The sequence below is a fragment of the Gigantopelta aegis genome, chromosome 10 (assembly GCF_016097555.1).
Source record: "Gigantopelta aegis isolate Gae_Host chromosome 10, Gae_host_genome, whole genome shotgun sequence".
Lineage (NCBI taxonomy): Eukaryota > Metazoa > Mollusca > Gastropoda > Neomphalida > Peltospiridae > Gigantopelta > Gigantopelta aegis.
The window spans coordinates 9305145-9323762 of NC_054708.1; the positions used below are offsets into that span (position 1 = coordinate 9305145).

General features: G+C 35.0%; 1 protein-coding gene across 1 annotated transcript in view; it reads right to left on the minus strand.

Annotated features, from left to right (window-relative positions):
* Positions 1-2992: 2992 nt before the first annotated feature.
* LOC121383273 (major facilitator superfamily domain-containing protein 10-like) overlaps positions 2993-18618 on the minus strand; it is a 29582-nt gene continuing 13956 nt past the window's right edge. The window contains exons 11-13 of the mRNA XM_041513187.1: positions 17963-18053; positions 15050-15187; positions 2993-9414 (exon numbers count right to left, since the gene is read on the minus strand). Coding sequence (XP_041369121.1) covers positions 9305-9414; positions 15050-15187; positions 17963-18053 — 339 coding nt within the window. The 3' untranslated portion in view covers positions 2993-9304. The remainder of the gene's footprint in view (positions 9415-15049; positions 15188-17962; positions 18054-18618) is intronic.

An 18618-nucleotide genomic window follows, 5' to 3' on the forward strand; every position in this document is an offset into this window, starting at 1 on the left:
TTAAGCGACTCCTAATTTTATTCAGCTGTAATCAACGATCATACTCCACTGAAGGATTAGCGGTGACATGAAACAAACAAATGAGTCAAACATACCACATGGGTAATAACCTTCAATTACACAAAATATCTTCTGCAAGTCAATGTTAGCGTTTGCGAAATATATTAACGAACACATTTGTATGCAAAATGCCACCGAACACTAGTACTGCTTTAACGTTAGAAGAGAGAATCGACGTTATTAACAAATCTGAGAAAGGCAATTTAAGTGCGCGAAGGATAACCGATCATTTTGGTGTAGGACGTTTTCAGATTAATTCTATTTTAAAAAGGAAAGCCGATGTTCTGGCCGATTTTGACAATAATGTTTCAGCCGAAAGAAAAAGGCAGAAGAAAGCAACAGGCAATGATGACATAAACAGCTAGTGTGGGAATGGTTTTAAAATGTGACATTTTTTTTTTTTTATGGCAGTTGTGATATTCTTTAATACTATATGGGTTCTAATTTTGAACTTGTATATAAGGGTCACCTCTCTATAACGGCCACTTTTGTCAGGTCCCATGGGTGGCCGTTATATACAGGTTTGACTATATATATATATATATATATATATATATATATATATATATATATATATATATATTCTGATATATATATATATTCATATTTCAATTAGTTCGTAAAAAAGAGTTTAAAACTGTATGTTTGATTTGTGATGAACATTTGGAAATATTTATTTATTATTAATTCTTTACAAAAATATTTAATTATTATTAATTCTTTACATGGATTGCTATCATAATTAGTGCTTCATAGAATAAATATTGATGTTGACGAATTTCTATATATTCCTTATATAATTTCGTTTTAACGAAAATGGTATGTTGATGTGTTTAAAAAGTTTAAAAGTTTAAAAAGTTGACGATACTAGATGTGTGACCACTTTGTAACAAAGGCCGTGATATGTACTATCACGTTTGTGGGATGGTGCATATCAAAAAGAGTAGCCCATGAAGTGTCGACAGCGGGTTTCCTCTCTCTCTATCTCTTTATCTGTGTGGTCCCTATTGGCCCAATATAACCGTAAATAAAATATGTTGAGTGCGTCGTTAAATAAAACGTTTCCTTCCTTCTTACTTTGTAGAAATATACTACTGAAACGGCAGAATGTCTGACCATTGAGAAGAGTATGCATGGTCACGAACATAACAGTTTAGTCGTCTCAGACTAGGTGGGAATGTTTTAGTTGGTGAGTGCAAGACAAATTTGTACATGATTATACAACTAGATGTGGAACTGTTTTGTTATTTTAGCTTAGTTTAGTTTTGTTTGCTTTGTCTATTTTGTTTTGTTTTGTTTGTGTTTTGTCTGTTTTGTTTTGTTTTTTTGTTTGTTTTTGTTTTGTTTTGTCTTGTCTTGTCTTGTCTTGTCTTGTCTTTTCTGCTTTGTTTTGTTTGTTTTGTTTTGTTTTGTTTGTGTTTTGTCTGTTTTGTCTGTTTTATTTTGTTTTGTTTTGTTTTGTTTTGTCTTGTCTTTTCTGCTTTGTTTTGTTTGTTTTGTTTTGTTTTGTTGTGTCTGTTTTGTTTGTTTTGTTTTGTTTTGATGTGTTTTGTTTTCTTTTGTTTCGTTTTGTTCAGTTTTGTTTGTTGTTTTGTTTTGTCTCTTGTCTAGTTTAGTTTGGTTTCCTTCTTGTGTTTATTCTGTTCTGTTCTGTTCTGTTCTGTTTCGGTCTTGCTTTTCTTTCTTTCTTTTCTTTTTTTACTCACAAAGATGCCATAAAATGTAAGAAGTTTAAATTTGTTTTTGCCATTAGTAGTAAGGGATCTTTTATATGCACTTTTTACAGACAAGACAGTACATACCTCGGCCTTTGATATACCAGTCGGGTGGCACTGGTTGGGACGGGGGAGGGGTGAATCAGAGAATGAAATGTTTAAGAGGACCATTTTTTTAAAAAGACGTGGAATTTTAGTGTGAGATTAGATACATTTTGTAGTTTTCATTAAATGTTAGTTTTTCAGACTTTTTCTTTACAAACGACTATTGTATGCGTGGAATGCGTGCGTTTTGAGGATTATTAGTTAATCATTCACTTCCTACCCTTTCATCATAGCAACGACAATTTTCTCGACATGTTCCTAGTTGTATTAACACTAATCGTAACATCGTGATTTGTACACGTGTTACACAACCCTCAGTGACGCGTGTGCTATATATGACCATCCTGTTTACGGGTTAATAAAGCGTTACGAGCCAGTACAAATCTTTAACACTGGGTTGGGTCATTTCCTCTTCCATACAGCCGCTGTTAGAATAATCGGGGATGGGGGGGAGGGGAGGGGGAGGGGGTCAGTTCACACTAAGCTAAAGGCTTACGCAACTGGGGAATTGAGCGTTTGTAAAAACAAAACAAACAAAAAACAATTTTTTTTTTTTTCAAAAGGCAGATCCTTGTAATATGTTGGTTTTATTTTCCTCTTGGATCGAATCGCATTTGACATGGCCATGGTGTTACCAATCAGAAATATGTCAATGAATGATATTTACGTAATAATTTGTATGTTTTAAGTATAAATCAAAGACACTAAAAGCATTCAAATTATAAATTATACCCAAATCAGTTGACAATAAGATACATGAAAAGATACAGTTGATAAGAACATTACAAAAAGTTTCTGTCATTACATCACCACGTATCTTAATATGAAAAATGAATCGGTGATACCGGCCTCGGTGGTGTCTTAGTTAAGCCATCGGACATAAGGCTAGTAGGTACACAGATTCGCAGCCACGGTACCGGCTCCCACCATGAGCTAATTTTAACGACTTAGTGGGTAGGTGTAAGACCACTACATCCTCTTCTCTCTCGCTAACCACTAACCCACTGTCCTGGACAAACAGCCCAGATAGCTGAGGTGTGTGCCCAGGATAGCGTGCTTGAAACTAATTTGGATATAAGCACGAAATTAAGTTGAAATGAAATGAATCCGTGATAATCGGGACCACACTTAGAGACGTAAACATTTCACCAATCTACAAAATAAAGACAAACACTGAACATTTTAAATGTTTTTATTTTTATATAACTTTAATCATCTAATATAATGTATAATAATGCTTAGAATTATATACAAATATAATTTATATAAACAATTTCTGTTGTAAACTAGATAATATATACTTTTTTTAATTGTGCTCTTTTTTTGTGTGAGTTAAACTGTGATCTATTGTGTATAGCTTGCATACGTCTTATCGTTGATATAAGGTATACTGAAAGGCAAAACAAGTAAAAGAATAATACATGAAAAACATGTGTGACCTTGAACTTGGTATAAGACACATCGTACATGTCCCTGTATGAATGGACAATAAAGTTTTAAGTATAATAATAATAATAATAATTAAAACACGTAACCTTTTGACTCTCAAAATCTACACACTTAAGTTTCATCCCAATATATCTATCACTCAATACTCGCACTTACGAAGAACACAAGGACACTGATTTTAACACGAGTATAGAATCCAGTTCAAACAAATGCTAAAAGTCTATAGACGTGCATTTCAAACGCAGTGAGTCTGATTACATTCTGAGCATTCATTCTAACCAGTTTTAAATCTCGCTTGAATTCTATTCTATCAGCTGTATTTATTCTAATGAGCTCTGTCTGGTGCTAGTTTTGATTTAGTAAACCTAGTCTTATGGTGGCAGTCCTCTGTGGTGGTGCAAGAGGGATGAAATCTCCAGTAAAGAATCTCCTCAGGAGTGACTGTCCTCCTATAGACGATGCACTAGGTAGAGATTCTTAAATCAACCACTAGTTTGCCAAATGCCCATTCGACTCTGTATTGCGCAGATATATGACCCTGATCACGTATTACGGTTTTCTTTCAGATCTACTTCGAGTCAGAAAATTGCACACTTAATATTCTCTAAATCCAATTTTCATAACCAATAATACACTTAATTTCATATCTTTGCACAAGACAGACTCTCAAGGATGTAAATACAGACTGATCACCTGTTTACTTTTAGAACACTGAACAAAAAGATCAAAGATTAACTGGAATCTGCCGTGTATACATCTAATTTTAAATTCAATAACAGTTTTCTCATTTTGATTTATTCTAAGACATTCATGTATATAAAATTATTTTATTTCATATCTATCAAATGAATTATGTTTTGAGGAAATTTTGATTCCTCCTGTGAGCTCATAACTGATTAAATCAAGCAGATGGTGCATGCATGGTATTAGTTTATTTGGATATTTGCATTACATTTTGCAAAGCATTTTAAGTGACAATGGAGCAAGTGTTTGCTTTGAATAGCTATGATTGTGACTCATTCTTAGAGAAAGTACATGGGTGTGGGTATGGGATGTAAATATATTCTTTATTGTGTATCACAAAATTCTATGGTACTTATATAATGCTAAGTCAGTTACAGTCAATCGACTATTTATGCTTACATCTTTTTGATACCAATGTCTACACCAATGTCTACAGATATTATACTCCAAATACAAGTGTTGTTTGACTCTTCAATGTAGAATAGAAGATTTTTACTCAAACAAAAATGTGGGACTTTGTTTTTGGTTCGAGTGAAATGGTATGTTTGACCATTCCGGATTGGAGACAATATTGCAAGGTAATTTCTTATGGTGGTTTGTTTTGTAACACAAAGCAGTTTTATTTATACAAGGTAAAAAATAAATATGTTTATGCATTTTCTACTACCATCACCTAAAAACAAATAATAATAATAAAAATGAAAAAATATGTTTATCTAAGGCTTACAAAATTGGATATTAATTTTACCACCATGAACACAAAATTTAACATCAAAATTATAAAATATAATAAGCTGATGATCTAAAACATTGAATACAATACACAACAAAGTAATATTTCTAAAATCATATGACATATAATAGGGTACAATATTAATATGGAAAAATCTGCCCGTCAGGGATTATGTTCAAGGATCAGTTGAAATGTATTAAAAAAACATTCCAGCTTGACCATTCATAAAACAATATTACAACAAAATGTATTTAGTAATTTAGTAATGGCACACTTAGTATATTAATAACCCTGTAACTTGATAACATTTTTATCAGAAGCCACAGAACAGGCCAGGGCATACACGATATGCTCCCCCACCCTTACCCCCAATTTGTCATGTAATTGTACTCAGAAGGTTGAAAATGTATTTGAACACCTCAAATAAAAAAAATTCTCTATAGAGCATGACCCTCAAATCTCATATTTCCATTTCCTGGGCCAGCATACTAACAGTGCCCCCCCCCCCCCCCCCCTTCAAATACACTCCATGGTCCCTGTTTATATCCCATTTAGCATCACTAATCAGCACCAACAGTGATTATGTCTTGTAACCCTGGTTTGCTGCCTTCCAGGGAACATTGTGTTCAGTATCGCGTTGCAATTTGCTACACAAGTTTCTGAGATTGCTACTCAGTTTTAAAACAAACAGTAGTTGCTAATCAATTTTTAATTGACTAGAAATATTGCTAATCAAAGACTTCGAAAACAAAATGTTCCCTGTCTTTATCTGAAAGATAGACTTGTTCATCCACACTCTGGCAGTTTCATTAATTTCACATTTACACAAAAAATATTGTGGTTTATAAAAGACACAAATGGCCAGTGATATTTTTTACTGCCTGTTGTTTTAAAACAAATCACATTGTTGTCCATGTCACTGACTCAGTCTATCTTGTCTATTTATAAATGCTAGCTTTATTTCCCATTGTGCCAATAATGATTACTCATCCTATAAAGGTATTGCATTCAATCTGGTTGACTAGATATATATGTAATATTCAAGATATTAATGACAACAAATAATAAATTAGATACAATTAGTTCAATAAAGTCTGGTGATTTTCAACACCAGAGATATAAAAATATGTTTACGATAGCAGTATAAGCATAACTATTTTACAAACTTTACACTTTACATATTATATGTCTGTCATGGCAATCAAAATGGTTTCAAAATTTCTAGAAAAGTTATAAAAATATGAACAAAAGGTTCATCCTTTTTTCAATGCTCAAAATAATAAAATGATATTTTGTCAAGTAAAACCTGTATTTATATCCTAAGAAATACATATACATGTAATTACAAACCCTCACATCTCGTAAAAAACTTTTATAAAATAAAAATAAATACAAAGTAAGTACTGCCACCAATGCAAAAATGTCAATAATCTCAAATCACATTGTTATAATGCAAATATAGACTATCATGTGATTATATTCATAGTTTTCATTGGTAGATTGTAATAATCTATGGTACATGTGTAGTTACACACTCCCGTTACAAGACACCTATGGCTACCAGGCCCCTTGCTTGTAGACTCAACACTAATAATTAAGTGTCTCAAGCCACAAGATTTAAAATTTTAAGGGAAACACTTTTCAGTTTTGTGTCCTATGATCACCAGAACACATGGAAAAACCGTTTTTCAGTAACCATGGTTGTGGTGCATTATGTGACATGATTTTATGTGTTACAGACTTTCACTACCATTATTTTTTCCTTTGCCAATATGCTAGCCTACCAACATGCTATCAGAAAGAAATATTTTCCCTGAAATCCTGTGCATGTGACCTAATTATAGATTTGAGTCTAGACTATAGAGTTGTAGAAGCATGGGCCCTGGTGGCCTCAGTACAACTGCATACTAACAATAAATATACATACGCACATATCGCAACACACTAACCCCAATATATATACCTATAGATATATATGTAATATCAAAACAGAGAAAAAGTTGCTGGTAAAAAGCATATGCAGTCGATGCAATAGCTATTAAACATAAGTAAACAACTCCAAATATTAACAATCTAAAAATATAAAATTCGTAATTGTTGTCTTATATACTAGTTAGAAATATAAATTGAAAGTTATTATGAAATTATTAATATATCACCTTTCACTATGATAAATAAGCTCATAATTCAAAGACTAATATAACAATATGTGTTATTTTTAAAACAGAGCAAGTAAAAACGTATCAAAACATGTAGAGAAAATGTTAGCATATAACAGTAGACTACAGCTGTTAGATCTATTCATAACAAAAGCCTGAGAACAGATTTTCATATTTATGGGTTCTGTTTTGGTTATGGTTTTGTTTTAGTCTGATCCCATCTGAGACATTAACTAACACGGAGACATCTACAAAGAGACCTTTAGTTTTAACCACACACAAGTAGCCAATATATTGTCAGATGCATCTGTAATATACAGACACACAACATTTTTTAATATAACAATCCCCATTACTTATTGGATGGGTAATTTTCAGAGATCAAAAGAAACAATTGAACACAAGCAAATGTTATTCTTACCACTGGTATTTGGGTCCTGACTGGAGTTTATTGGTGTTTAGTTAGAACCACTTGATGGAATGAGTCATACTCTGTGTTATTGTATATACTGACTATATACAACACAGGGAATGACTCGTTCCATGGAGTGGTACTAATTAAAAACCCATAAAACTCCAACCAAGACGTGAACGCCAGTGGTTTTTACTGGTCGAGTTCCTCTCGGTCTAAACACCCAGCCTATCACGCAACATGTCACATTATCTTTTACACTCAATGTATGGCTGTGAAATTTTCAAATTTAAATGTGGATTACTGTAACTCTTGTAAATAACTTTGCCACCGTCAGAAACACAATTATCTAATTCTGAACTACAGTGACCACTGTTCATTTATAGTCCACTATCTGAAATGCCGATTTGATTTCACAAATATATTCTGATTTTTTTTAATTTTGATTTTTTATCTTCAATATTATTATGAAAGAATTTATCAAAAGTAATATCAAAAACTGACAATCATAACTGGCTATGTCCAAAATCACAGATTTCAAAACAAAAAAGATGTTTTAAAGTTTGGAAATCTGGGGGGGGGGGGGGGGGGGAGAGAGCAATTTTATTTATTTATTCAAATTCTATAGCTTTTCATCACTCCTATGTCATGTATAATATCTAAAAAAATTACATTAGAAAAAGAAGAAAAGTGAAATGGTGGACGAACCAAATTCTGGTTATTGGCTCTCTTTATATGAATGACATGAAAAGTTTCTGGTAATATATTACATGTATAAAACTAAGTGTTGTTAAGTGATTTTATCTATTAACAGTAACTGATTTAGGTAATGTTCTCTATAACACTCTGTCTTGCTAGGTGATGTCTATAACACTGTGTCACTAGGTGATGTCTATAACACTGTGTCACTAGCTGATTTTGACTTAAAACACTAAGAGTTGCTAGGTGTTATTTTCTGTGACTCTCAGTGTTGCTAGGTGATTTTTATCTATGAATATCTGTTGCTGATGTTGTCTTAACAAGTCAGTGTTTCTAGGTAATATTATCTGTAACAGTGTTTGTTTCGGAGTGATATTGTCTATAACACTCAGTGTCGGTAGGTGATATTGCCTATAACACTCAGTGTCGGTAGGTGATATTGCCTATAACACTCGGTGTCACTAGGCGATATTGCCTATAACACTCAGTGTCACTAGGTGATATTGCCTATAACACTCAGTGTTGGTAGGTGATATTGTCTATGACAGTCAGTGTTGCTAGGTGATATTTTCTATAACAGTCAGTGTTGGTAGGTGATATTGTCTGTGACACTCAGTGTCGCTAGGTGATATTGCCTACAGCACTCAGTGTTGGTAGGTGCTATTGTCTATGACACTCAGTGTTGGTAGGTGATATTGTCTATAACCCTCAGTGTTGCTAGAAAATATTGTATATAACACTCGGTGTTGCTAGGTGATATTTTCTATAACACGTAAGGTTGCTAGGTGTTAATTTCTATAACACTCAGTGTTGCTAGGAGATATTGTTTATAACACTCAGTGTTGCTAGGGGATATTGGCTATAACACTTAAGGTTGCTAGGAAATATTGTCTATAACACTCAGTGTTGCTAGGTGATATTTTCTATAACACTCAGTGTCGCTAGGTGATATTTTCTATAACACGTAACGTTGCTAGGTGATAGTTTCTATAACACTCAGTGTTGCTAGGGGATATTGGCTATAAACGCAGGCAGTGTTTCTAGGGGATATTTTCTATAACACTCAGTGTAGCTAGGTAATATTTTCTATATCACTCAGTGTTGCTAGGTGATATTGTCTATAACAATCAGTGTCGATAGGTGATATTTTCTATAACACTCAGTGTTGCTAGGTGATACTATCTATAACACTGTTTGTTGCTGGGTGATATTTATAACAGTAAGTGTACTAATCAGAGACAGGTTTGACAGTTTTCATTCCAATCACAAGCACGAGAGGTAGAAACATGCAGACTCCTCCAGTGCAGTAACACACTGCCTCACCACAGCTCCAGTACACTGAAAAAACAAGTAGACAAAATTTAAATAGAATTCTCTTCAACTAACTTCCCCATAACTCCTGTATATTGAAAAACACAAGACAAAATCTACATAAAATTCTTTTATCTGACTGACTACTTCACAATTCTAGTGCACTAAAAAGAGGTTTAAATTAATATTATTAATCTAAACAGAATTCTTTTATTTGATTAGCTATTCTTCAATTCCACTACAGTGAAAAAACCCTCAAAAAAATTAAATTAAAAGTTCCAGTATACTAACCTAAATAAAATTGTTTTATTATTTTAGTTGACATCAGGGCATCACAATCATAGAAGTAGAAAACAATGGGGGTTTTTGTGAAATATACTCTTCCATTAATGAAAAGAAGAAAATGTCTTCACTACATTTTTATCAGACTTTGTAAATGGTCCCAAAAGGTATCAACATTTGACTGACATAATCGAATATAGAATATTGTTTATTATCTGATTTAATGATGGTATTCATCCCACAAGATAATGGAGGGGGATAGATGGGGGATGGAAGGGAGATAGATGGGGAATGGAGGGGGATAGATGGGGTATGGAGGGGGACAGATGGGGGATGGAGGGTATAGATGGGGGATAAATGGGGGATAGAGGATAGATGGGGGATGGAGGGGATAGATGGGGATAGAGGGGACAGATGGGGATGGAGGGGGATAGATGGGAATGGAGGGGATAGATGTGGGATGGAGGGGGATAGATGGGGATGGAGGGGGATAGATGGGGGATAGAGGATAATGGGGGTGAAGGGGGATGGAGGGGGATAGATAGGGGAAGGAAAGGAACAGACTAGTTGATTTATCAGCTATTAGTTGTACTAGTAACTGTAACATTAACAACACCACTAGAGCACATTAATTTATTAATCATCAGCTACTGGATGTCAAATATGTGGTAATTTTGACATACAGACTTAGGAATGAGAAAAGAAAACTGTTATTTACTACATAGGTTACTCTTACAAAGATAAAACTTACAACAAGCATGAACATTTTGCAGGGTTTCAGGAGTAACAGATTACTGTGTTTGTTTGTTTTGTAGCACATTGATTAATCAATTCATTTGATGAAGATGAAAATAAAATGAACAGAATTTTTTTTTATCCCACATTAGGGGATCACTTTACAAACATCTTTATTGTTTTACATATACATGTATCTTGAAAATTTTATTAAAGGTCTACATTTATCAAAAACGTAATTCACTATTGTTTGGTATCTACGTATACCTTTTACAATATATATGAAGCATCAATAATGTTTTTTTTGTTTTTTTACTTGTTTTTAATATATTTGCAATAAAAAGTCGCGTTTTTTCCCATCACTTGCCAAAAAGCCTCTGGACTCCAAGAGTCAAGGTCACGTGACCCTCTAACCGGCATAACATGAATGCATGATTCACAGCTTTTCGGTCATTTAACATGGAAGTGGAACATTTTTAAAATGCGAAAATGTTATTCTATTGAATTGAATTGTATGTTTGGAATATTATTTTGAAGATATCTTTCAAATGTGAAACATGGTGAACCATTGTTTGGTGTATGGATGTACAAAAGCTGCACTTAAAGGCAAAAGAATTTAGCATATTTTTCCGAAAGACAAACCAAAATTGTTTGCACGGAAGCTGTTCTTAAACCGAACACGCTAGTATTGGAAAGGACAGTCAAGATGTGATTCAATTTGCAGTGACCACTTCACATCTGGGGATTACGACAATTATCTAAGATGGTCAATGGGAATGGCACCAAAACTTTTGTTAAAGAACTTGTCTGTTCCAAGCCTGTATCCCCCCTGTTCAGCCTATTTGCAGCCCAGAGCCTGAACATCACCGGGAGACAAAAACAAACCCCGAATGTTAATGCCGAGGTGTGCATTGTTCATATTTGGCACAAAGATACACCTCGACACGATACATTTATATATAAAAATTAATGTAGGAAAAATATTTTTGATTTTTTTTTAGCATTTTTCAAGTTCAGGCTGTACATAACAATATTCCGAACATCGCCCAAAGACAAAAACATAGGCCTACCGAATGTTAATGAGATTTTTTCAAAAAAATATTTTTCCTATATTTATTGTTTTAACATATACAGTCAGACCTCGTTACAACGACCGTCGTTACTGCGATATTTACACCATCCGACCACAAATTGTCGGGAATAAATGTACACCAGTGTTATTCTGTTCATTACAACGGAATTCACACCTTCCGACACCGACAGAGCAAATTAGGAACAAACTTGCATCCAACGTCTGAAAACACCTCTTTACATCGACATTACATAATCACAGATACCGTAGCATATTGGCAGTACACACACAACCACTTAGATTCCTTGATCTCGTAGTGAGTCAACTGTGTCATATGCTGTACAAGCTACCGATGTCTGCGAAATCTGTAGACATGTATTGCTTTTGCAAATAAGCCTTTAGTTAACAAATTAAAGGATTAACTTCGAACAACAAAATCTTCTATTTTCATATTTTGTAAACGAAAGAGGTACCAATTGTAGATGTCTGTAACCAAGTAATGATTAGACTGATGATGAATGCACCTTGTTTAATATATTTAATGATGTTTTTTAAAAACATATTTAATATATGTATGTGTATTTGTTGTTTTTAATAATAATTGCAATACATTAATTATTTAAATGCTATCCAGTCATCAGTTAATATTAATATTTTTCCCCTACATTTTTTTTTTTTAACATATATAAATGCATCGTGTTGAGGTATATCTTTGTGCCAAATATGAACAATGTACACTTCAGCATTAACATTCGGGCTTTGTTTTTGTTCCGGGCAACGTCCGGATTCCATGCTGCAAATAGGCTGACCACATTTGGCTCGACGGATCATCATTGGTACTCCTAATAGAAATGTTTTATTTAACGACGCACTCAACACATTTTATTTACAGTTATATGGCGTCAGACATATGGTTAAGGACCACGCAGATATTAAAAGAGGAAACCTGCTGTCGTCACTTCATGGGCTACTCTTTTCGATTAGCAGCAAGGGATCTTTTATATACACCATCCCAGACAGGATAGTACATACCACGGCCTTTGTTACACTAGTTGTGGAGCACTGGCTGGAACGAGAAATAGCCAAATGGGTCCACCGACGGGGATCGATCCTAGACTGACTGGCGCATCAAGCGAACGCTTTACCACTGGGCTACGTTCTGCCCCTTACTCCTTATGGATTTTCCCTTCTTCCTCACCAATGAGGTAGCATTAGAATAAATAGACAAATGCGACAAGTCCGAAATGTCCAAACTGACGTCCGATAAGAATAAGCTATTTTCCGAAGAATCATTACATGCTGTCGCCATGCTAACCTACTAATGAATGAGTGGAATTCACCTGATGCTATGTCACAGGTCAGATGTGTGTCAAATTGATTGGATCAGTGTTTTTTACCCAAGCGTTTTACAAAAAGTCGCTTTATTAATAATTTGGGTGGTATTTTTGTGGACCTTTAATATAATAATATTAAAACTTTGATCGGTTCAGCAAAACCAGAACTGCCCGTGAATGTCACACTGACAACTGTCACAACATGAGTCAGCTTGTATTTCGTATCAACCTTTTTGTACCAAATAATGAGAGGCAAAATAAGGAGTATGTCTACAAAGTCGACCAACCGACACACAACGATATACGGTAATCAACCTTTCCCTCTTTTTTTCTTCTTTTTGGTTGTTTTTCTTTTTTCTTTTCTTTTTTAAGGGGGTGGTGCCACGGAGCCACCTCCTTTAATTTTCACCCATGGAGAACACTGTAATCATCGGTTATTTGATGTCAAACATTTGTTTTTTATGACTTTCTGATTTTTCCTAATGCAGAAAGTGATCTTTCATATGCACTTTTCCACAGACAGGAAAGCACATTCCATGGCCAGTTTTGGTGCATTGGTTGGAATGAGAAAAACAGATTACTGTGAGCTATACATCAAAGAACTGAGGATTTTTATCTCCACTCTTTGGTGTTTCATTAAACAAATTTCAACAGCAACCGGTTGGAAAGTTAAAACCAAACATTGTCCATTTATGAAGATTGATCTTGCAAACACCCACCGCCAAAACAAACACTATATCGCTAAATCCCATCTCAAACTGTAATGTAATTTAGCTTTAAAGAGATGCTCCTGAATTTGCTGCCATTTTAAAAATGTTTCCCACTAACAGAAGAAGAAGTTTGTTTTGATTAACTAGAGCACATTGATTTATTAACTATCGGCTATTAGATGTCAAACATATGGTCATTTTTAAACAGTCATAGAGATGAAACCCACAACATTTTTCCATTGGTAGCAAGGGATCTTTTATATGCACCATCCCACAGACAGGATAGCACATACCACGGTATACCAGTCGTGGTGCACTAGCTCCCACTAACGAGTAAATGACATATTAAAGAGACCTACAATGCTTTGTTTAGTATGTCACTCTGTGTAGCCAGTGTGTTTCTGATCATACCAATGTTTGTAGTAGCTGAAATTGCATTTTATTTCCTAATATATATTGGTTCATACCTATCAAATTACTGGGAGGGAAAATCAGCTTTGTACACCTACAAATATTAGTTCATACCTATCAAATTACTGGGAGGGAAAATCAACTTTGTACAGCTACATATATTAGTTCATACCTATCAAATTACTGGGAGGGAAAATCAACTTTGTACAGCTACATATATTAGTTCATACCTATCAAATTACTGGGAGGGAAAATCAACTTTGTACAGCTACATATATTAGTTCATACCTATCAAATTACTGGGAGGGAAAATCAACTTTGTACAGCTACATATATTAGTTCATACCTATCAAATTACTGGGAGGGAAAATCAGCTTTGTACACCTACAAATATTAGTTCATACCTATCAAATTACTGGGAGGGAAAATCAGCTTTGTACACCTACAAATATTAGTTCATACCTATCAAATTACTGGGAGGGAAAATCAACTTTGTACAGCTACAAATATTAGAAAAAGTTAAAAGTTTGTTTAACACCACCACTAGAACACACTGATTTATTAATAATCGGCTATTGGATGTCAAACATAGAGGAAACCTGTTATATTTTTCCATGAGATCTTTTATATGCACCATCCCATAGATAGCATAGCACATACCACAGCCTTTGATATGTATACCAGACCTGGTGCACTAGCTGGAATGGAAAATAGTCTAATGGGCCCACTGACAGGGACCGATCCTAAACCGACTGTGCATCAAACGAGTGCTTTACTACTGGCCTACATCCCGCCCCACAAACACATCAAATATACACCGATATTCTAAAGTGACAAAAAGTTGATTTAGTATGTAATTGAAAAGGCTCTGTTAGTGTGAAACATGTAACAATGACAGCAGTCTCTGGGTGGTCTCTGTGATGTTTGTTACCTGTTCACACACAAGTCAGTATTATTCACACATGATTTGGTAAACAAGTAAATAACCCTGTTTGGAAATCATACAAAAACACCATAACACTCGTGATGAATGTTCTATTAAGTATTTAAAACAGCTCCGTTAGTGAAACATGTAACAATGGCAGTGATCTGTGATTGGTCTCTGTGATGTTTGTTACCTGTTGACGCACACACCGGACCGACAGCTCGAGCCAGCGCGCCCAGAGAGCGGAATATCCCCATGATGGCTCCCTTCTGATCTACCCGGCCGTGAATCGACAACAGCGTCGTCAGACAGGGCACAACCGTCGCAGAACCTGCAAACACAACAGTTAAAGTTTGTTTTCTTTAACAACACGACTAGAATACATTGATTTATTAATCATCGACTACTGAATGTCAAACATTTGATAAGTTTGACATATACATGTATTCTTAGAGAGGAAACCTGCTACATTGTTCTATTAGCAGCAAAGGATCTTTTATATGCACCATCCTACAGACAGGATAGCACATACCACAGCCTTTGATATTCCAGTCGTGGTGTACTGGCTAGGACGACAAACTAGTAATACAAGTCAGTATTATTAACACATGATTTGGTGAAAACAGAAAATAACACTTTAACCCTTACATAGCGGGATGACATGCACTGGGCTGTCAATTTAATTTACATTGTGGATGTGATGGTGTGCTGTATACCGCTATTAGTTTGACAATAACACTTTAATCCTTACATAGCGGGATGACATGCACTGGGCTGTCAATTTAATTTACATTGTGGATGTGATGGTGTGCTGTATACCGCTATTAGTTTGACAATAACACTTTAACCCTTACATAGCGGGATGACATGCACTGGGCTGTCAATTTAATTTACAATGTGGATGTGATGGTGTGCTGTATACCGCTATTAGTTTGACAATAACACTTTAACCCTTACATAGCGGGATGACATGCACTGGGCTGTCAATTTAATTTACAATGTGGATGTGATGGTGTGCTGTATACCGCTATTAGTTTGACAATAACACTTTAACCCTTACATAGCGGGATGACATGCACTGGGCTGTCAATTTAATTTACATTGTGGATGTGATGGTGTGCTGTATACCGCTATTAGTTTGACAATAACACTTTAACCCTTACATAGCGGGATGACATGCACTGGGCTGTCAATTTAATTTACATTGTGGATGTGATGGTGTGCTGTATACCGCTATTAGTTTGACAATAACACTTTAACCCTTACATAGCGTGATGACATGCACTGGGCTGTCAATTTAATTTACATTGTGGATGTGATGGTGTGCTGTATACCGCTATTAGTTTGACAATAACACTTTAACCCTTACATAGCGTGATGACATGCACTGGGCTGTCAATTTAATTTACAATGTGGATGTGATGGTGTGCTGTATACCGCTATTAGTTTGACAATAACACTTTAACCCTTACATAGCGGGATGACATGCACTGGGCTGTCAATTTAATTTACAATGTGGATGTGATGGTGTGCTGTATACCGCTATTAGTTTGACAATAACACTTTAATCCTTACATAGCGGGATGACATGCACTGGGCTGTCAATTTAATTTACATTGTGGATGTGATGGTGTGCTGTATACCGCTATTAGTTTGACAATAACACTTTAACCCTTACATAGCGGGATGACATGCACTGGGCTGTCAATTTAATTTACAATGTGGATGTGATGGTGTGCTGTATACCGCTATTAGTTTGACAATAACACTTTAACCCTTACATAGCGGGATGACATGCACTGGGCTGTCAATTTAATTTACATTGTGGATGTGATGGTGTGCTGTATACCGCTATTAGTTTGACAATAACACTTTAACCCTTACATAGCGGGATGACATGCACTGGGCTGTCAATTTAATTTACAATGTGGATGTGATGGTGTGCTGTATACCGCTATTAGTTTAACAATAACACTTTAACCCTTACATAGCGTGATGACATGCACTGGGCTGTCAATTTAATTTACATTGTGGATGTGATGGTGTGCTGTATACCGCTATTAGTTTGACAATAACACTTTAACCCTTACATAGCGGGATGACATGCACTGGGCTGTCAATTTAATTTACAATGTGGATGTGATGGTGTGCTGTATACCGCTATTAGTTTGACAATAACACTTTAACCCTTACATAGCGTGATGACATGCACTGGGCTGTCAATTTAATTTACATTGTGGATGTGATGGTGTGCTGTATACCGCTATTAGTTTGACAATAACACTTTAACCCTTACATAGCGGGATGACATGCACTGGGCTGTCAATTTAATTTACATTGTGGATGTGATGGTGTGCTGTATACCGCTATTAGTTTGACAATAACACTTTAATCCTTACATAGCGGGATGACATGCACTGGGCTGTCAATTTAATTTACATTGTGGATGTGATGGTGTGCTGTATACCGCTATTAGTTTGACAATAACACTTTAACCCTTACATAGCGGGATGACATGCACTGGGCTGTCAATTTAATTTACATTGTGGATGTGATGGTGTGCTGTACGCTGCTATTAGTTTGACATCAGTAAAGGTTCAGTCTATGACATCATTCCAGCTAAGACACGAAAAGGTTAAAAATTACTACTAACAACATTTTCCAACGGACATATTTATTTATAGTTATTTTAAAATTAATGTAATGGAAAGGGGGCCAACAGACCCAATTCTACATAATTTAAAAAACACATCATCCATAAACAATATCTAATTATACAGTGAAACTTCTATAAGCTGGACACCCACAGGACCAAGGAAGAAGTCTGATAATCAGGGGATCCAGTTTAGACAGGTTTTGTTAAATAGTGTTATTTAAAAATGGGCCATGAAAAACATCCAGTTTTGAGGGTGTTCTGTAGCAAGTTACATTCCAAACATTTCATATTTCTTTAAAATACTGTAGAAATAATAAACCTTTTTAGGTAAAAATCTTTTCAAGGGCAATAACTGTGACGTTGATTATGGGAAGTTAACAACTTTATTGTCTTTTTTAACAGTCAGAATTTGAGGAAACATAAAAACAAACAAGACAGTTTACCACTTACCAAATGAAAAGAGAGCGAGGCCGAAGTACATGGCGTATATGGAAGATGTGTATGCCATGAGCAAGAACGACGGTATCAGGAGCAAGATACCCTGAAAACAAAACTATATGTTTATTATCGTTTCTTCACACGATACGTACTAAAACAAAGACTCTTTCAAAACAGCATGTTTAGTTAGCTAGTTCAGTTTATGACCGATACTTTCTTTATAACAGATGAGTGGGCCAATTTTATTACTCTATAATACAATGTTTGATGATTAAAGAACTATATCAGATTGACACCATTTTGATGCCAAGTTTTTCTGAAATAAAAATGATCTCTCTCCATTTCCAAAGATAACCATAGATAGTATAGAGTGCTTATATGCAGCGTGTCAGTGTGGTATTACTGTACTGATAAAAGTCAGAGATGAAAATCATATTGAAGCAAACAAAGAAACAAAACCGAGAAAAGTTTGCAATGCCTTCAAAAGTAGTATAGGGCTTACTATGAGAAAAAAAATACTTGAAATCTTTTGGTAGCATAACAATCTGGCGAAATTTCACTTCTGAGATGTTAAACTAGTTTTGTTACACAACTTTCTTAACTGACCTAAAATTAACAATGCTTTATTGAAGTTTTAAAAAGAACACTTGTGCCATTTGTTGTTCAGT